General features: G+C 39.5%; 1 protein-coding gene across 8 annotated transcripts in view; it reads right to left on the bottom strand.

The window, feature by feature from the left end:
• LOC139952738 (uncharacterized) overlaps nt 1-21,305 on the bottom strand; it is a 275,619-nt gene that overhangs the window by 198,006 nt on the left and 56,308 nt on the right. For all 8 annotated transcript variants that reach the window (XM_071951938.1, XM_071951944.1, XM_071951939.1 and 5 more), the window contains 13 exons: nt 19,691-19,967; nt 19,068-19,291; nt 18,237-18,356; nt 17,546-17,641; nt 16,954-17,084; nt 16,284-16,452; nt 15,627-15,715; nt 14,877-15,081; nt 14,339-14,467; nt 13,804-13,881; nt 13,131-13,292; nt 12,246-12,350; nt 11,763-11,858 (listed from right to left, as the gene is read on the bottom strand). In XM_071951938.1, coding sequence (XP_071808039.1) covers nt 11,763-11,858; nt 12,246-12,350; nt 13,131-13,292; nt 13,804-13,881; nt 14,339-14,467; nt 14,877-15,081; nt 15,627-15,715; nt 16,284-16,452; nt 16,954-17,084; nt 17,546-17,641; nt 18,237-18,356; nt 19,068-19,291; nt 19,691-19,967 — 1,881 coding nt within the window. The remainder of the gene's footprint in view (nt 1-11,762; nt 11,859-12,245; nt 12,351-13,130; nt 13,293-13,803; nt 13,882-14,338; nt 14,468-14,876; nt 15,082-15,626; nt 15,716-16,283; nt 16,453-16,953; nt 17,085-17,545; nt 17,642-18,236; nt 18,357-19,067; nt 19,292-19,690; nt 19,968-21,305) is intronic.

Raw genomic sequence — 21,305 nt, 5'->3', positions numbered from 1 at the left:
TATATTCTGGAATGTGAGGTGTGTTGCTGAAATGTACATGGTTGTTTGAACTGATTTGAAATTTTTAATTTTTTGGGTCTGATATTCTTGTTGTGCAATACAATCGACTCTTGTGTATACAAATAGTGTTGGTACATTTTTAAAACAACATGTCATAAAAATATCAATAATAGAGAACAAATTCCAAAATGTACAAAGAAAATTCATGTTAAAGTTGCCCTCGGCTTTAGTGTTGGTAAATTTAACATTGACGGTATCATTTCAAACAGTCGATTTAGGATTTTTCTGTTAGAAGGCCCCGAGTGTTCTAAAGAACCGGGGGTCGATTTCACAAAGATAATCCTAACTTACGACTAGTCCTAGGACTCTTTAGCAGTTATTACAAACTTAAGGCTAGTCTTACTCGTCCTAACTTGAGATAAGACTAGTCTTAACTCTTTGTGAAATCCACTCCTGGTCATTTCTTAAGTTTTTGAACTCCATTTTCAAGTTGAGTTGAATAATGTGGGTTATTGCCTTCCACTAGAGAAGGTTTAAAGCAACTACTTGCGGCAGGAGAAGATCGAAAAACAGAAATTTTGAATGATCTTTTGGAGTTATCGAAATATGATGCGCACCGAAAAGCCATTTGCTGAGGGATCGTAATGCTGCATGGGTGAGGATGGGAGGAAGTGGGCGCCAGTGGCGTTAGGGAATAGGACTGGATGGGTTGAAGTGGGATAGGGTAGGATTTGCGAGGTGGGGGCTGGGTTTGCTGAAGCCAACCTGAGGTAGAGGGGCTTTTTACACCTTTCCTCAACACTTTGCAAGAATGCACTTTGCAGTGGCGATAAACAGAGTTTAACTCCAATTGATACCCAACAAATAAAACATAACAAAATAACTCATAAAATCTTCGTTGAAGATATTTTTAAAGAAAGGAAACTGTTCTACCCCCTCCCTTTCATTTATCCAAAGTAGAGATATCTTTAACACTAATACAAAAGCATTCATCTGTAAAAAATGCGCAAAATGCAGAAATGTCTGAAAATCTGAAAATGTTGACACTACGTGAAGCGCTACCTGAGCCTAAATTGTGCAAATTTATTCTAGATTGATTCAACACAAACTTGACAAACTTATACACAGAGTAAAAAAAACGTCTTACATTTGCCACATTTCCCGCAGAATTGATGGTGTCCACTCGAAGGTTGACCCTCGCGACGAGGTCGCGATAACGATCATTGAGCTGATCCATGTCCTCTTGGACTATGTCGGTTCCCGGTCGGTGATTCTCTTTGCTCTTTAGGGTGCTGCGTGGGTGGATACCTTTGATTTTGGTCAGGTAACTATCCACCATTGAATCATAGGACTGTGAATCAAAAACACAAAGTTAATTTTTCATATTGTTTTGATTATTTGTTTCTACTTTTAACTTTTGTTATTTATTTTTTTATTTATTTTTTTTTTTTTTCATATAATTTTTTTTATTAATATTCTTTTTAAACCTAATTATTCATTTTTTCTCCCACTTTTAATTAATTATTTCTCTAGGGCCTACATTTTTATTTGTTTTCTATTGTTATTTTTGTCTGTTTTTTTGTTTGGTTTACTTCTTTGTTTATCTTCTTGTACGTGCTTCCTTTGTAGGTTTTGTTAGGTTGTTTTGGTCAGGATACCCAGTTATTGACTGTACATGTCAGATGGTTTGTTGTCTGGTAACCCTAATCCGGTAAGCATAACTGTACTATGCTTAGCTACTTAGTGTTTAATTGGTCCCTGGTCGGACAATTCATAGATTTTTCTTAATCCTTACCTGAGCTTGTCCAATGAATGCTCCAGCCCGCCCATTAACAGTCATCATGTTATTTTGGCGGCGGGCTACATTGGTGTTAAAATCACGCGCAGCGCTTATTTGCTGCTCAATGTTGAGGGCGCCCTTCGCTATATGGTCAAATTCCATCAGGATGACCTCAGCCTGTGAGATCCAGTTACTTTCTCGTGTTAAGAGATCGGTGAAGTCTTGCAGAACATCACTTGAACCATTCAGCCTCTTTAAACTGATCAAATAAAGAGAAATAAAGAGTCATTACTCACTCATCAAATATGGATCTGAACAAGAACCGGACAAATAATTTTTCTTTTTCCCTTTCACCGATGTGTGTAAGCACTGTACATGTATACTCAAGTGTTTCCCTAGTGAGAAAAATCACGGGTGGGATTTGACCCCACAACCTTTGCAGTTCTAGAGCAGTGTCATACCAACTAGACCACCGAGATTGTCCGGTACATGTAGCTACAGGCAGTTCAAATCCTTCTTTTTTTTTAATACCGGAATGGTCGTCTCAATGTTCTACCTACACTTAGTGCTGGACATGTGGCATGATGTTCCTTTCTATACATCCTGTTACTGCCACTTACTGTGCTGTTGGGTCATGGATGTTAAACGAATGTTTGTATGAGAGAGATTGGCTGTTACAAGCTTAGCCTTTACATCCACTCGTGGGAGTTTTCTGAGTTCCCTTGACGGGATGATCATCTAAACAAACAAACACACAAGCAGACTGACTACTCACCGTTCATGAGTCTGATTGCATACGTCCTCCCACCTCTCTGCGATATAACGCACCTCTCCTTCCAGCCTCTGTACATCTTGATGGGTGGGTGTAGTCTCAGACAGACTACGCACACGTACCATCTCATCATTGAGTTTATCAATGACTGGTTGGAATGGTGGAAGCGTTCGCTGTAAACCCTGCACAGAAAAGATGAGAAACATAATTGAATGAAGCTGGTACATATTCGTTCAAGACTTGAAAAACAGTTTTGAGTTTGTCAATGTCCGGGATGAAATGGCGGAAATTGTTGATTTCATTTTAACCTGCGTGCCTATTACCTGGGCCCAGTTTCATAGAGCTGCTTAAGCAGAAAAAATGCTTCAAAATTTTCTGCTTAGCAGAAATGAGCAGAATACCAGTCAACAATTACAAACGTGACATTGTAGATTGGCTGGTACCCTTATTCTGTTAAGTTTGTGCTTAGCAGTTCTATAAACATATATCAAATCTTCTCTCAGATTTACAAGAACAGTATTGCCAATAAAGTATTTCTATTTGAGTGATGGCCCCTGACAATGAGTAAAAGCTGCTAATAATGGCAATGAAGTATTTTTATTTGAGTGTGGGGCCCCTGACAATGAATAAATGCTGCTTACCTGTAGTTTGTCCAGGTGATTCTGGTGTTTATCCATATCACCTGGCATTTTGCCGTGTAAGGTTAGTACCTTCTCACAGCTTGTAACGACCTCGCGTGCTCTGTGTAGAGTGTGTACAATATCAGTCACTAAGGCAACTCTGTATAAAAAAGAACAAATAAAACTCATACATTAATCAACAATAGTGGCGATTTTGTTCACAATTTACAGCAAATAGTAAATGCGCTCTCTATAAAGTAAGGCAGGGACAAACATTGGCGTGTTAGAAATGTTTTTTCTCTTTTTATATAATAATAGTACAGATAGATTGCACATAGTGTCGTTGACCGCCATGTTTGATGATAAACAATAGAAAAGTGCAGGCGTGTACGCGCGCGCGAAACTCTCAGCCAACGATAGCCTTTCACACGTGCATACTTCATGAAACCCAACATTTATTTTTAGGGGGGAGGGAAGGTGTATTGAAAAGGTGTACGGTTTGTTAGTTTGTGAAAATGTTGAATATTGTGAACGGTACCTTACACCTAATGGGAGTGTTAATTCATTGAACACTGACCTTTCAGAGCAAGCGTTGGAATGTCTGACGATGCCGTCCCATTTCTCATTGAGAATGTGGTATTTTTCAGCGAGTTGTGGAAAGTCAGCCTCCCGTTGGTGGAGTACTTGGGTGACGGCATCGCTGATTCGGTCGTAGATTGGCTGAAGTTCAGCCAGGTTATAGTGGAATGTCTAAGAAGAAAGTGGAATCAAACTTGCATCACTAAAACAAAAATGTTCAGGTTTGTGTGAATGAGGTAAATTCTTCATAAAAGCTTCAGATTTAAGAAAATAAGGTACATGTAAGTTCAAATCCCTTTTAGTTCCACATAAAAGGTAGATGAAACAAAGTTAACAACTGATGGTGTGTATGAATGAATGTTTGGAAGTGTAGCCAACAGCCATAGTCAGAAGCCATAGCACCCAGCTATAGCCATATTCACTTGATGCAGGCACAACCTATTATTATGGTCTAGCTTGCTTTTCTACTTCCATTTAACTCATCACCAAACTCAGGCTGAATGAGAAAAAAATAGTCTGATCCCGTTCCAGCTTATTTAATACATACAGGACGGAGGTCAAAGTTCAAACTTATTGAATAAAGCTACTTTGAAATATTGACTTACCTGAAAGTCAGAGTTGAGTGTTCTGGACTCCTCCATTGTGTGAGGGAGGGGTGTTTCAACCCTAGATTCTAGCCGTTCTTGGTCTTCGTACAACCTCTTTATAAAGGCGTCCATATCCATCATCAAAGTCTCGATCAAACGACGATCTACTCGGTGGACAAAATTTGACACAACCACACAGAAAAACAATTTCATATTATCATATCACTTGTTTTGAAATTCAGTAACTCAAATTGGATTACCATAAATTGTCTAAACAATATTATAAATAACAATTTATTACATATACCATACATTGAATAAATATCGTAAAAATCAATAAAATATTGCTACTGTTTAAGGAATAATTTAGTGATAAGTAAACAAAGTTATGAAAACATTGATTTTTTAACATTAATGTGCATCATTTAAATTTAGCCAATAAAATGAACTGCTTAAATTTTGTGCAGCAATGAAAAAATTCAGAGTGTTTTATGTAATACACAGTACACACCTTCTTGAGAGAGATCTGATACTTGGCTATCAGCCTCCGTGTCGATCTGCCGAGATGAATAAACCCTTTCTACATTGTCAGCTGTTATATAGCTGTCTTGTAATTGTGAGTCCACGTCCGATCGTCTGCGAGATGTGTGAAGCTGATCAGTCAGATCATCAAGCTGAGTATGGATTCTTTGCGTCGAGGAGTTCACCTTTTGCAAAGTGACACTCTCAGAGACATCTTGCTGTCTGATCTGTTCTTGACGTCGCTGCTCTGTTACAGCGGCTTGCTGCGACATCATCCGTTCATACTGCAGGTCTTCCTCAGCAAGCTGCTCCGCAAGTCGCTGCCTGGCGACCAATCGAGCCTCTTCGTCCATTTTGCGACGTTTAGACGCAGCATGCTCAGCGCTTTCTCTCTCCGACTGCTCTGCTTGTTGGGCGACGATCATCTCGAATTCTAATCGCTCGACAGCCATCTTTTCAGCAAGTTGTCTTTCTTCTTCTTGTCTTTGTTCCATGGCTAGTTGTTCTGCTCTCCGCTGCTCATACGCCATTCTCTCCGCATATTGCCGTTCAGCTTGTTCTTGCTGCTGGTGTCTTTCAAGACGTGCTCGGTCGGCAGCTTGTCTCTCCAACTCCATCCGCTCTTGCATCATTGTGATCTCAGTCCTTCGTTCCATCTCTAGACGCTCTTGGCGACGATGCTCCTCCTGAATCATCCTCCGTTCGACTTCCTTCTCTTCGGCTAACTCCCGTTCTTTCTTCACCCGTTCCTCCTCCTGCCTCATCTGCTCTGTGTTCTCCTGGAATTGTTGAAGCATGACCTGTCGTTTGGACATCTGGGGGAATGTCCCGCTCCTGTCTGGCGTTAGCTCAGGGCTCATGATGTGCTTCTTAAGAGTGACCGTCCGATGGGTCTGAATCTCAGGCGCCGCCATTCTCTCCAGGGAAGCTCTCTGCGGCGCTTCGCCAGGAACAACTTCCTCCGTTCGGATTTTCCGAGTGGTCACCGTTCGATGTGTTTCACCATCTGGCAACTGTTCGGTGACCTCCTCTACTATGACTGTCTGACCATCTTCCGTGGTTTCCCTTCTGGATGTGACTGAGCGATGCGACGAAGACGATCTCGTTTGTGTTTCGTGTCCGTTTTGCGATCTCTGGACAACTTGCTGAGGTACAGGCGCAGCTTCCATTTGCTGGACAGTCTTTCTTCGGACTGATGTGTCCACGCTTTGCACTGAGTGGCTTAGAGCTGTTTGCTCCTGGATCCATTGCTTGAGTTTAGTTTGTGTTGCATTCCATAAGTCAACAAGATGCTTAAACTGTTTCTCAATTCTGCAAATGAAAATACCAAAGGAATTGTCAGTTAGCTTTTACGATTGACAAAGTTAAACACATCGGTGTATGGGTAAAACCAAAAATAATAACCTTGGTTGACAAAAACTTGGGTTGTGACGTTGCAATAAAAGGTCTAAATCACAAAACACAAAATGGCGGCATCTCAGGAGAGTACAATGCTGTACTTACTGTGCAATGTAATCCAACGCTTCAACATTTGGGGGTGGAATGAGGAAGCAAACACCAGGAGCATGTCCCTCCATCCCAGCCCGGTTCACCACTCTCCACTTGGTGCGATTAGAGTTATCAAGTAGCATATACTCTTCACCTTTTACTATATTCAACTGAAACGGAAACAAGATGGTAGAAACATGGTTAATGCTATCAGTCTTACTAAGTACATCTGATACTTACAAGAGTCCAATTTCATTGTGGCACTTAGAAGAAGCAAGCATTACTTAACAATCAATATTCTGCTTAGCAAAAACTAACAGGATACCAGAGCCAAATTTCAAGAAGCTGTACAGCAGAAAATACTGATTAGCAAATTTCTTTGTTAAGCAAACAATCAGTGGGGCTCCATTTGTAACAATGCAAACTTTATGGAATTTGGGCTGGTAACCAGTTTTTGTTAAGCAAGAAAATTTCTGTTTACAGGCTTTATGAAATTGGGCCATGTTACAGATATACATGGTATTTTGGCCGATGACAATATTCTGATCAGCATTTGATATGCTTAGCTAATTGTTGTGCTTAAGCAGCTCACTGAAGTTGGGCCCAGTAAAATTTGAAGCTAGTTTAAATGGTGACCAGTACTTTTTATAAGGCCATTCTAACTTTGGTTTGGCCACCAAGCTTTCAAAGTCAGCGCACCAATCTACCTCCTTATATCCGTCAAGCATCATCCCTTGAATCCTTAAAAAATGTAAAAAAAATTGTTTGAAGATAGATTTGTTGCTTACCTCAATCCCTGGAAAGTCACACACAGCAATAATTGGGATTGGTTCATTGAGACGTTGACGTCGTTTCTTAAGAGGCACAATATGTCGACTTCTCTGGCCGAAGTCTCGAAGCACAACCTGGTACTCCTCAATTCTGTTTTTCATGGTCTGAGGAGAAATTAGATAAAAAAGATGGTTGTAATAAAATATTGTTAAAAGAAAATGCTAGGTGGAGATTGGTTGGTTCAAATTAGGGTTGGGTTTGAATGGCATGAGGATAAGATGGGTTTTTTTGGTGACTGGCTCTAATTTAATGTTTACCAACTATTATTTCTGCTTCAAGACATGTTCATACAAACTACTTAAAACAATTTCAACCCACCATTAATTCTTGAAGAAGTTGCTTGGCCTCCGACGGTGACATGTCTTTTTGGTCATATTTGGAGGCAAGGAGTTCCTGGTTCCGAGCCATCCATTGCTCGAATTCCCTGGCATCGTAGAAAAACTGCAAGAGAAGAAAAAACCAAGTTCTGCAAAATACTCTCCAACGAACTAATACACATCTACGATTTGCATTTCTTAAAACTAAGTCATAAAGTAATTTGTTAGGAAATTAAACTTTTTTACAAATTTAGACAAGTCTAATGTTGGATGTGTTTTCATTAGAACGAAGCAACATGTGAAGCATTGCAGGTTAATCAACTACAAACCACTTTTTGTTCTTGAAAATCTTTTTTTTCTTCTAAGGATTCTACGTCTCTTTGAAAAATGGATGATACGCACATTCCATAACTAACATAATTCAGATATTGTTTCTAAACTACTACTAAGTTTAAATGCAAAAAGAAACAAGCACTACAAGCATTCTAACGGGGGTAAAAATATCAAAAAAGTAAAAGCTGTAAAAATTTCAACTACCAAAAAGAAAACTGTACTCATCTTGAACCAAAATTTCTTTGTAACACAAGCCCAAATTGTCAAGTCACGATACATAGCTGAGTTTACAATGATTTACAAACACTTCAATGAAAACACACCCAAGGGAAAGTAAACACTACGATACCTCATCTCACTTCTAAATAATGCCACATTTTTTAATTTGGAGTTAAACTATTTAGCCTTCGAGAAAGACTCCGCTAGGGTCGAAACGTCAGGCTACTAGCTATTTGGAAATGTTGGAAGGGCTTTAAGACGCGTTTCTGGTGTATAAAGGCTAAAGCGCTACATAACAAACAAATATTTTTACTTGTTTTTGTTCGTATCATTTTACACAAACCTTACTTCGCGCAAGTCGACAGTGCAATTTAGTTTTATAAAATGTATAAAGGAATTTAGTTGACAAAATCTTATTTTGTTTACCGAGAATCTCTGCTGGTTTTTTTTTTAGGAGGGGGGAGGTGGGGGTTGGGATCATGGCATCATTTAAATCAAGATGAATTAATGGTTTATGTATTAGTGGGTAAATAGTGGGTATATAAAGAAGTTGTGGAATGGTTTTTTATATAATATCATATAAATAAATGCATGCCGTCACCATTCTAAAAGGACCACTGTTAACAAATTACTGGAGAATGAATAAAATATGTAGAGGAAGACAAAAAAGAAATGGAGCTAGGGTATAAAAAAAATGATATAACATTTAGCATATTACGTGAACCACTTACCATGCAGAACAACACAGGTTACTGGGCAACCGCACATTGATGGGGTGAGAGTGTGATTGGTCCACGGACAAAGGGATATTGTATGAAACGTACCGTAACGTAGAAGAAGAATGCAAAAGGGACATTGACATGCTGGAGTGTTTTGAAAAAAAAATCGAATGGTGGACACGCTCAACGCACTGACACCACGAAACACCACAGGTAACTGGGCAACCGCACATTGATGGGGTGAGAATGTGATTGGTCCACTGACATAGGGTATGAAACGTTCCGTAACGTAGAGGAGAATGCATAAGGGACATTGACATCACAATTTGACATGCTGGAGTGTCTTGTAAAAAGAAATAACCGGTGGACACGCTCAACGCACTGACACCACGAAACACCACGAAATGGATGTACCCGCATGCACGCATTTGATTTTCTCGTTTCACCGGTACATCAAAGTCATGCGCGAAATGAATAACACTGAAAGGCATGCATTCAGTAGGATTCTATGAATATCCAAGCATGCATTCACATTAACATCGAGTCATGCAAATATAAAAGTTATCTTCATGCAACACACAATACATCCAACCAGGACATGCTTTTTACGTCGCATTTAAAGGGAAGGGATTTGGCTACAAATGAACTTTTCATTTAGCCATTTGTACAGGAAGATTGTTTATTTTTTATAACTTAATCAATAACACTGAATAGAGTCCCTTCAATTAAGCCCCAATGAAGTTTAAACATTGTACAATATAGAACTCATTCCAAAGAAAAATCATGTTTGGATTAAGTAGGTCCAGAAGCCCCTTAAGTAGAGCACTTGAATGGCAACCAAAAGTTTGCTGGTTCGAATCCCATCCAATTCTCTTTAAACCAACTTACACTATCATATTGTCAAAGCATGTATTCTGATATTTTATCAACTTTACCAATTTCTCTCCCATAAAACCATTAATATTGAATTCTAGAATTAAGCAATATTTATTTAAAAGCATTCTCAATTTCAAAAAGAAAACGTTCTTTGCCATGAGAAACAAAAAAGTTCATAAACTCACTGAACAATATTTCTTTTAGACCAAACAAAGAGTTGGTTCTTTTCTTGAGTCTTGTTGGTAAGTTTTGAGGTGTGTTCAGAAGGAGTTTTTTGTGGGTCTTTCGGGAACTTGGGTTCGGAAGAAGTTTTGTTCAGGTGAAAAGGGTGAACCAGTGTTGTATTTATGTTTGAGATGTGTTGGTGATGACGTGATTGTTAATTCACTGGTTTAACACCTATAACAAAACAACCCTCTGAGTCAAGTATTAATACAGCTTGTGCAATATTTGCGTTATTTATCATTCAACAGGAATTAGAAAAAATAACCAACTTTGATAGCTTGTTAGTTTTTTATACATTTTTCACGAGCGTTCGGTTGTTAAATTTTTCAGTTGCATATATATGGGCAACTGAGAAGAACTTCTTCAGTTTTTGTTTTTTTGTTAGTTTTTATATATCGGTTACATTATTAAATATTCATGCAGAACATTAAAATCATTAAAATATGCAATGAATTTGCATCTCATTAGCATAAATGAATAAATAATTGCACGGATGGTCTGCATGCTCTTGTGTGGATTTGTGTAAAGCATTCATGTGTTTCAGGGTATATTCAAATAATTATTAACAATAAACAACTCATTAACAGGTTTGTTTGTTATTGAAAATGAGTAAAACCATTAGAAATTTATAACATGTATGGTGACTTAACAATTCAACTGAGGCTACAAAACAAAGTTTTTATCCAAACCCAAATTATCTTGACTTCACTATGCGAATGAAACAAGTGAAATGTCCATTCAAATGATGCAATCTAATGAAATGTAACCATGTGAATGACCCCCCCCCCCACCCCCACATTTTTTTTTAATAAGGAAATAAACAAATATATATTAAGACTATAAAAATAAAAAAAATTAAAAAAAATTGAAACTGCTTAGCGCATTGGGGTAAAATAAAAAGCGGATATTAACTAGCTGTAATGGTGGGGCTATCTGTAGCATTAGTAAGCCATTCTGTGTAATGTGTCAATGTAAAATGATGTGAAATGTTTGCGCTGATAACAATCTACATGGTTTGTCTTCACTGCTACTCGAGTCTAAAAACAAAATCCTTCTTGATACGGAAATGTCTTCAGGACAAGACTTGAAGACCACAGCAATCTTATTATTGCCAACACTTATGGGATATCAAGTCATGCTTGACTGGGATAAAGCCTCATATGAGGCATTAGTGCATTATCACTAATGTGAAAATATCACTAATGGCCCTGCAGTGATGGCATTAATGGTGAGGGGGAGGGGGCATTATAACAACCCATTGACTGGGGAATGGTTATTCGGATGTTATCTCATACATATGAGGGCATTATCACTAATGGCCCTGCAATGAGGGCATTAATGAGGAGAGAGCATTATAACAACAACCATCTGTATAAAATACACCACACTTGACTGGGAGACTACAAAAGGTTGTTGGGATATAGCCTCATACATGTAAAAAGGGAATTGGTAAATTATCATCAGAACTACGTGTATTAACTTCCCTAGACCGAGGTTGTTACTGGCAGGGCCGGGGCACTAATGCAACACCAAGTCAAAAGTATGCATACAAGCTTAAAATGACTCCACAGATATTATAAGGGGCATTGTAACATGGTCACAACGTTTAAAGGACACTGCATGCAAATTGGGACATAATAAACAAAGACCGCCCGGGTCATTATACAGGGCAATATAAATACAACAATCATCTCATACATGCAATATGCCCTCTGTAAGATCATTAATTGCACAAATATAACAACAAATCAAAGAACATCACAAACTATGGCACATTGAAATTTCAGCCATGGGAATGTTGGCGAGGAATATGTAAAACATGGATGTTTATGTGGATGTTTATGTGGGTATGTGTCAATTCCCCCCTAGGGTGGGGAGAGGTATGTTGATTTACCTGGTGGTACTCTGCAGCATACTTCAAGTGTGTCTCCAGGGAGTGGGCAAGCTGTGTCAGGGTGTTCCACTGAGACTGCATAGCTGACAGATGATCCTGGTGGTGGCAGAAGCGGGATAAAAAGTATGGAGGGAAAAAGGAATACAAATGTGTCACATCCAAGTCAACCCACCACTGTTTGGGACTAGCAAAGCCCAGTTCATACTTCCTAGTGACACCGTACGAGCTCCCGTTCCAATTGTGACGCTAGGAAATTCGCACGATGCATTCGCAGGAAGTATGAACCTACTGTATTTGTATTTGTTACAATGCTGTTTGAACTTTACAGGATAGCAATTATACATCTGTTTTCATAACTGAACTAAACTTCACAAAATTAGTAAGAATCTCCATCTTAAACTTTACAATTTTCTGTTGTTAACTTTGAGAATGGACTTGTTAAGTCCTATGTGGAATCCTACGGTACTAGGCAACTATGCTTACAACAATGCATGGCTTAGCTGGATGGTTGTCATTATGGAGTCTCTCTCCGTGGTTCTGCACAGAGGTCACCTGCCTCTCACGACCCTGGATTTCACGCATCAGATTCTGAGGAATTAAAAAAAACAGAAACGAATCGTTTCAAAATTTGTGTGTCGGATCTTGTAACAGGAGATGGGGTTAAGACCAAGCCCAATGCAATCTGAGTGTTCACTCTAATGACGTTGAGGTACCCTCAAGACAACACGCCTCCAGTGTGTCCTCTATTCAGGGGACACAGGTTCCAACCCCAAACTCTCAGCTCCCTCTCTTTGCTTTGCCTCAATGCTTGAAGAATCATGAAGTAAGCCCACCCAAAAAATTTTATAGCTCTACAGATAGGAAGTAGTCGTGTAAGTTTGAAGTACTGAGATATGATTGGGAACATTGCAGTTAAAGCCATTGGACACTTTCGGTAAACAGTATTGTCCTAGGCCCACACTTCGTGTATCACAACTTCTATATAAAATAACAAACTGTGAAAATTTAGGCTTAATCGGTCATCGGAGTCGAAAGAAAATAATGGGAAAACCCACCCTTGTTTCCGCACGTTCGCCGTGTCATGACATGTGTTTAAAATAAATCTGTAGTTCTCTATATCGAGAATTTATATTGTTTAAATGTTTTCACAAGAAGTAAAGCATTTCATGGAATAACATTTCAAGAGAAGTCTTTCACAATTACCTTCTGTAAACCCTGTTAGTTATTCGTAAATCTGTGAACTTTTATTTCTTTTTCTGTACCGAAAGTGTCCAATGGCTTTAAATGCTTTGTGGACAATGAGCATCAGCTGGAAGATAATTTGTTGAGAGATAGCTAGTGATTGGGTGATAGAACATAAATGTCTACCTTGTAGTGTTTCTCCAGTTCAGCAATGTCCAGATTCCTGGCGCTCAAGTCACGGTTGGCGTGTTCCTCTTCCTTCTGGTTCATCCAGATCATCTCCTTGGTCGACATCTGGACAAACTCCAGGAGCAGTTCAATGTCACGAACTCGCTTGACGGCCATGTCCTAACAGAAAAAAAATATTCAAGGAAATCACCCATAAGAAAACTAGAACCAACCTAGAACCACACTTTACAAAAATACAGGTTGACAACTGGACAAACTACAGGAGCAGTTCAATGTCATGGACTCGCTGGACAGCCATGTCCTAAAAGATTTAAAACATTCAAGGAAACTACTCATAAAAAAATAAACGCCAAAAAAGGGAGATCGCCAACATAGGGCTGGATGGATCAGTTAGTAGATTATTGGCATCTTAATCTGGAGGTCGTTGGTTCAAGTCCTGCTCAAGCCAATTTGTCTTTGTTCAAACCCAAAACTATTTATAAACACACTGACACTTCCAAAAACCATTCAGAGAAAAAAATTCTTGTAACAATTTTCTTTCAGCGAACATCGTCCATGCTACTTCAAGAGATACATTTTAAAGAAAACTCACTCAACCAAGTTGAACATTTCAATATGATCCCAAAACTACCCTCCCCACTACATTTCTGACATTGACTGATAAACTTACCAGGAGAAATTTATATGCCTCTTCCAAGATGGCCACCTGGTCAGTGTTCCTTTGAAGCTCCTCTCCGGTCATATTAGACTGTTAAAAAGAAAGACAGACACAATCTTTTAACAACATCAATATAGGGTTTGGGTACATTTTGTACGAAACACAAACATACACAGATTTACATTAAACTTACACGGTTTAAAAATAATGATGGTAGAAAGCTTCCCATAAAGTATTACTTGCCGAGGTGCTTTAGTTTTTGAGAAATTAGCAAAAACAATCTCACAAAAATAATTTCCACCTCAGCGAAATGAAGGACTCTCCTGAAAAGCTGAAACTTCTACAAGTAAATTGTATTACATACATCTTCATTCACATTGAGTAGGGATTCATGTCATGGCCACAAAACTTGATCTACACAAGGTATCAAAACCCTTTAAAGGTGACTATTTTTGTTCTCTTTTCATAAAAGTCAAACGATACTATTAGCTTGATACCAACCAACCAAGCATGCTAATTTGTTTCTCTCTCATAAATTTCCACTAACCAGGACATTGCGGCACCTGGCGATGTTTCGTTCATACTCTCGGATGGCATGCAGGTCCGCCTTGCTCTGCTGCAAACTCTTCTGAACCTTCTCCAAGTCATCTCCGTAGCTTGCAACTTTCAGAGTCGACTGTACACAAAAATACAAAGAAATTTAATAATAAAAATAATAATTACAATTTTAATATATTGTGCCTGTTACATATTAAATGATCAAAAGTGCATGAAAATTTTGTAAATACATGGAAGGGAAATGGCAAAGAAAAGACAAAGACTAGAGGCTAGAAGGGGGAATAGTCAGCATAATGTGGTATAACTAGAATCCATAAAGCATAAAAGGCACCAGACACAAAAAATTAGTATGCACAAACCCTGACTAAAACACAAATATTTTGGGTCTTAACCGAGCATACAATATTAAGCTTTTATTTAATTTCAAAATATTTTCTTCAGCACCTTCAAATTATGATTACATTGTTAGAAAAAAATGTATTTGATCAAAAAACTTCTTTCTTTTTTTTAATTTGAAAGTTACTCGCCTCTTTATTTTTGACCCATTTGTAGCACTCTATAATGAATTGGTCCACGTTGCCTTCAACAAAGCGACGCTCTGTGCGCATCTCCACACGGCGTTCCAACTTGATGGCGTCACCCTGTACCAGAGTGCGGCTAGTCACCTTTTGGGTAGTCCCAGCAATCTGGAAGTTACGCAGAGTTGACAGGCGTTGCTGCAGTTGGTCAAGTCTGAGAACAAGTACAACAAAAAATGTCAACGCAATTAAAACTTGACCGTTCGGACAACTCAGCGGAATGTCTGTCCAACCATCAGACAACTCTTTGAATGTCAAAGACAAGTCAACGGATGGCCGTTATGGGCGCGTTTGCATGACACTGGCGTGCAGCAGCTGAGCCTAGACGGGGCCATAGCACGGGGGACGAGAAGCGTGCGGCCAGGGATCATTTTAGTCCAGATTGTGGGATGGGGGAAACATCCACTAGGCAAGGAGTTCCAAAGAGATGCGTGGAATAAAGCTGTTGGGATGACTCTTTGTTCTACATCTCAACAAATCAAGAGTGTATGATCGGGCCCATAATCGGGCGTCCCCTGGGCTGGGATGGAGGGAGGGCGTGGGGGTGAGTGGTCGATTTCCGTACGCCAGCAATTTGTTAAATCATGTGACTCATTCACAGTGAATGGGAATTCATGTCATGATGGCCGAAAAACTTGATTCACAAAAGGGATCAAAACTCTTTAAATCTGAAGTTTCATCTTTGAAAATTGAACTTACTTCCTAGACAGCTCTGGTCCATTGGAGTGATTGTTCTGTCTCAGTTGAGCCACTTCTCGCATCAGAATGGCGATGTTTTTGTCACAAGTCTGTCAAGACAAACAAAAAATAGTTAACATTTTTACATTTAATAATTTTTCTTATTGAAGCCGCTTACCAAAAGTTGTTTTCAGCCTTGTTTGTGGCTTACTTGCATGTATACAAAATTGAAGGACAAAAAAGTTAAGTTACGAAAATTTACTTGTTATCAGGTGTAAGCTTTTCCTTAGAAGCCTCACAATGCCCAACCATATAAGATACATCCCTTCTCCAAAACTAATCTCAAAAAGCTAATCTATAGAATTTGAGGCTATGCATGGTGAGGTATCAATGTGTATTTGGTTTGCGGTAACACTGTGTGTATAACGTGAAGTATATTTTTCGGAGTTCGGGAGACTTCTCTTACTACTGCAGAGTAAACTTTCTGAACTCGTGAGATTTCTCAGTTCTGAAAAGAACTGTCCTGCTTTACTACCGACTGGAGCGGAAGGTAGAAAATCGGCCAAGAATACTTCTTTCGCTGAATGGATAGAGGGGACTTAACTTTATTAACTTCACTGCCAAAAAACATCTAATCATCTAAATTTAATTCCTTGTTTTCCTTTTTAATTCCGTCACCTTGGAAGCTGATTCAATGTCATCAATCATTGTACGGACATCAGCGGCAGTCAGTTTATCAGCTTTGCCTTCAGCGTCATGGATCCGTGATTGGATCGTATCAAGATCAGCGGACACCATGGGGATCTGTCGACTCACTTTGTCGGCAAGGGCGTCTTGCTGTTCCATTCTGTTGGGTGGAGGGATGAGGGAGGTTGTGTTATTATGTATCAAGTAATAATAATAATAATAATTGTAACTAGCTCCTATATATTGCATTTCACAATAACATCTCAATAACGTCTACATTAGTGACACAAATATTTGTTAGCATAACAACTTTCTTGGTAACGAGCAACGGAGGGCTGTTGAAAACAATGTGAGGAACCGCTCCCTCTGAAGTAACATTAAGTTTGAGAAAGAGATAATTTCCTGAAGCCTTTTAGTAGGCATCTGAAAGCACAAAAATTTGTGCAACAAGGGTGTTTTTAACTTTCATTATTCTCTTGCAACTTTGATGGCCAATTGAGTCAAAATTTTTAAAGATTTGTTATTTTATGCATATGTTGGGATATACCAAGTGAGAAAACTGGTCTTTGACAATTACCAAAGGTGTCCAGAGTCTAGAATCTACTGTAACATTACACACTACTTCCACTACACACAGAGAAGATATCGGTAGAGTTTTTACCTGTGAAGCTCAGAGTTGAGGACATGCTCTCGCTGCTGAATGGACAGCATACAACGGTCAAACTGAGACTCGACGTCATTGACATGTAGGCCAGGTGGGGGACGAAACTGGCCAGAGGACTTGGAACTCCTCTGTAGGGTCAAAGGGTAAAGGTTAAAGGTCAAAATCAGTGCGAGTGGGTCAAAGATATGGGCTTGAGGGTCTCACGTTAAAAGTAAGCACAACATTGGTAAGATTGAAAATGTAAATAATCACAGATTTGGACATGACTTAAATGGTATAAAGATTGCCATGGTGGGAAACCTTCCTTGAAATAGTTTTGCCTAAAATGCTTAATTTCAGGAAATGAGTATACAATTTGACACAATCGCGCGCATCCAAAACCTGATGTTTGAAAATCTTTAAAAATTTAATGGGGTTTTAATTAACTGTTTTCTCCTGACTGATGACAGATTGAGCTTAAACTTTCCCAGGATTGTTATTTAATGTATATGTTGGGTCACATATAGTGCAGATACTGGTCTTTGAAAATTGCCTACATAGTACATGTACGTTAACTAAATTATGATGCAGGCACTTTGGGATTTCTCACCTCCACTTCTCTGAATTTACTGACGACTCGTTGCTTCTCAGCCTGTTTGGCGGGGACTTCCTCAGACTTGAAGCGACTCAACTCAGCTAGGGCTCTCTGCACACACCAACCAAAAAATAAAAAATAGTCTTATGAGGCACAGTATAACCCAGTCGTATACTTTCATCACAACATGAAATTTGACTTCTTACAGATTAAGAAATCACAACAATAACAGTGTTCTGGTTCTGGTCCCGGTGATATACTGAACAGTCTCTATTCATCAGGATGTAAACATAGAGGTGACTGAGCAGCAAGATTTGTATAAAGTGTGCCCCCCTGATGATGTTCCATGTCCTTGGCTTTAGTTTACTCTTAAAAATACAATTAGTTGGTGCTTCGGGAATATCTCATGGTTTGTTCCATTCTGCAAATAATCTTGGGAGGAAGAAGAATTTGTAACAGTCTTTGTTTGCAGGAGGCTTGATGAAGGCAGTTGCAGCATGTTGTCTAGTTCCAACCCTTCCCGTATGTGCTTTGGTCTGGTATGAATCAGTGTCTATGGCAACAAGCTTGTGGACAAATTTGTAAGACAACCATTGGATGGCCCGCCGATGTTTTAGTCGCCCCAATTAAGTTGAGAAATCATTGTTGACACAAGGTTGTCAAAACATAATTTTGTTATAGATTTCGGAAACAGTTGTGACATTACCTTGATCTCAGACGTAGTTTGGGGAACACTACGATCTTCGAACCTTGTGTTTGTACGTTTGACCCACTCGACCATCTGACGAGCAGGCTGTGTGTACACCTCCCATTGGGGACTAGTGCCCTGTGGTTAAACAAAACAAATATAGAAACATCAGTACAAAACAATCAGAACAATTGTAAGTAGTGGTTATATATTTATTTAGATGGTCATGATCACGTTATAAGAATGGATTTAAGTGATCAAGAGCAAAGAACCCAATGGAAAGAAGACAAGGATGGAAGTTTCAGCTATTAACAGGCCCGATACTTTGTGGCGGTCAGAGAAGGCATCAAGTTTACATTGGTGACACTGTTGGAAGATGCAGGACTTGAGGTTTGTTCACTTCATGAGGATGTGATGTAAGATGAGGTTGCAGCAGACAAAATATTTATTCTATTCATTGTGAGACCAGCGTTTAGCTTGGTAGGATTTGAACCTGCAATCTTGTGATTGCAAGTCCTGCAGTCTAACCATTGGACTACGGTGACCACTTGACCCATCACTGACATGCCTGATACTTTGTGACTGTCAGAGTAAAGCCTGGTTCATACTTCCTGCAAATGCGAATGCAATACCAATTTTGACATCACAAATTCGCACTGAATAATTCTCTAGAGTTGAACTGTGTTTTTAACTCCTGCGAATCATTTTTGCTGCGAAAACAGCCATGTGGCATCAAAAGTCGCTTCGCATCCGCACTCGGAGGAAGTATGAACCGGGCTTTAGGCAGCAAACGTTTTTTTTTTTCTTTTTTTTCTTTCAATTGCAAGAAGAAAAAAACAGCAAACTCACATTGGTGACACTATTGGAAGATGCAGAGCTGGATGTTTGCTCGCTCCGTGAGGACGTGACGTAAGACGATGATGCAGCCGCGGGGACAGACTGCACGGACGTCTTGAGTGTTGTGCTCATGCTGGAAGTCTTCGTCCGCTTAGGGGGGACTGCGGGGAAGACCTCGTACAGTTGGGAAACGTACGTCATGACGATTTTCTCATCGGGCTCGGGTACATCTACATCTGTAAGATGAAGAATGAAAATAAAGGGGAAAAGCATTTCAAGATTCTGAACAAGTCTGAAAAGATTTGTAGGGATAATACATTGTTTTGGAAAAGAAAGTAATGACTATAACGTCTGAGGGTAGGACCAGTCAAAATTCTGACCAAGTGATTTGGCTGGCTAATTACCCTGATAAAGCTATGAGTAAAATCTCTGGCAGGGTCGTGGCCCTTCCATGTATGTTGAGGTCCTTTTATCGCAGGACCACGAACCTGCAATGTTTTAAATGGCGGATTAATGACGGTTCTTACTGTGTTTAATTTACACGGTTAAACATGGTATTTGGTGCCCTCTCGCCCTTCCCCCCCCAAAAAAAGAAGACAAATCGTCCCGGGTATTTATGAGTATTATTTACAAACCTTCAGCTTCCAGTAACTTAGGAACTCCTAGATCTCTCTCGGCCACCGTGAACGCAGTCCTCAGATTCTTCTTATGATCAGAGGGTCTAAGACTATTAAAGTCCACCAGGTCAGGCCTGTTGCGGTAGATGATGGCATTGAAGGCAAGTCCATCTCTCCAGCTCCGGCCGAAGTTGGTCACGTTGACTCCCGGTACCCCGTCGACGGTCTGTTTAGCCCACTGGAGGAGCGCCTCCCTGGGCTGAAGGTGTTGGCCATCGATCATGATATCGGAAATCTAAAAATAAATGACAAAAGAAATACTTTTTTTATCAATATGGTTCAAATTTGAATATTTGAAATGTGACTTCAATTAATGGAACCCCACTTGGACATCGTTGTGGGGTTAGAAGACCAAAACTCCGCTGGATCGACGGAATCACAAGGTGGAGTGGCCTCAGCGTGGCTGAACTAACTCTGCCAACCCTACAGCGACGCAAAATCACCCCTGCACAAGCAACACATCCCAGGAGAAGTGGACTCTTAGTTATACCATGCAAAGTTTCAAATCCTACTGAAGAAGTTTCTAACAAATAGTTTGTTTGGCTTTTTTATCGATCCGAATATTTCTGCATGATTTCACCGCACAACTGAAAGAAAAAGCTGTCAAGTTTCAACATGTTTTAGACCATAAAGGAAACTAAGTTGGTAAATTTACTGAGTGAGAGTCCCTTGTGGTGTATTACTTGATTTCTGAAATAAAAAGTTGCATCCTCATAAAGGTGGTCCCTCTCCTGCTGCTTCCCAGGTTGTAGCGTAAACTTGGGTGTGATCCCTGGTTATACAGCATTTACAGACTGAATGACTTCTGACTGGCACCCCCAAACAAAGATATTGACAAAATAGGTAGATCACCAACATAAGAGCTCGGTAGCTCAGTTAGTGAATCCAGGGATCACAGGTTGAAATCTCGCTCCAGTAAAATTTCTTTGATCAAAATCCTAAAAAAAGGTTGAGTAATGTTCAATTCAAAGGAAACTTATTAAGAAAACAGTTTTCCTGATAATAACATCAACTCAGAAGCAAATATTTGTCAGGGTGATTTGAGGCGGAACAAACTTCGCACAAAGTAAATAATACTAATCCAATACACTAGATCTGATCTTGAATACAAGCCAGGCAGCGCTCAACATCAAGGCAAACAATTATCAGCTCTTTAGAGTGACATGGCAGGTTGTAAACACCCTCAGGGGTTGCTAAATAAACACTGTCTAGACTTATCTTGACCTGATTAGTAAAGGCCACATATATGTGCATACAGTGAGAGCTGGGCCCAACTCCAAGGCTCTACTTACCGTAAGCTAAGAAGTGGTGCTTACGGAAGAGAGTTACGTGCTTACTTCAAGTGTGTTTCATAGGTTAGCAGGGACATTCTGACCTGAGTAAAGGCCATTTGTTACATACAGTGAGAGCTGGGCCCAACTTCAAGGCTCTACTTACCGTAAGCTAAGAATCGGCGCTTACGTAAGCAGGGGATGTTGCGCTTAGATCAAGTTAATTCCAACAAGGCAAGAAAATTTTGTAACATGCCTGTGATATTTTTTCACAGGACTCGGGAAAGTACTGAGTATACAGT

This window comes from Asterias amurensis, chromosome 20 (assembly GCF_032118995.1).
Source record: "Asterias amurensis chromosome 20, ASM3211899v1".
NCBI lineage: Eukaryota > Metazoa > Echinodermata > Asteroidea > Forcipulatida > Asteriidae > Asterias > Asterias amurensis.
The sequence above is the reverse complement of the archived record's forward strand: the minus strand, read 5'-3'. Positions and strand labels throughout refer to the sequence as shown.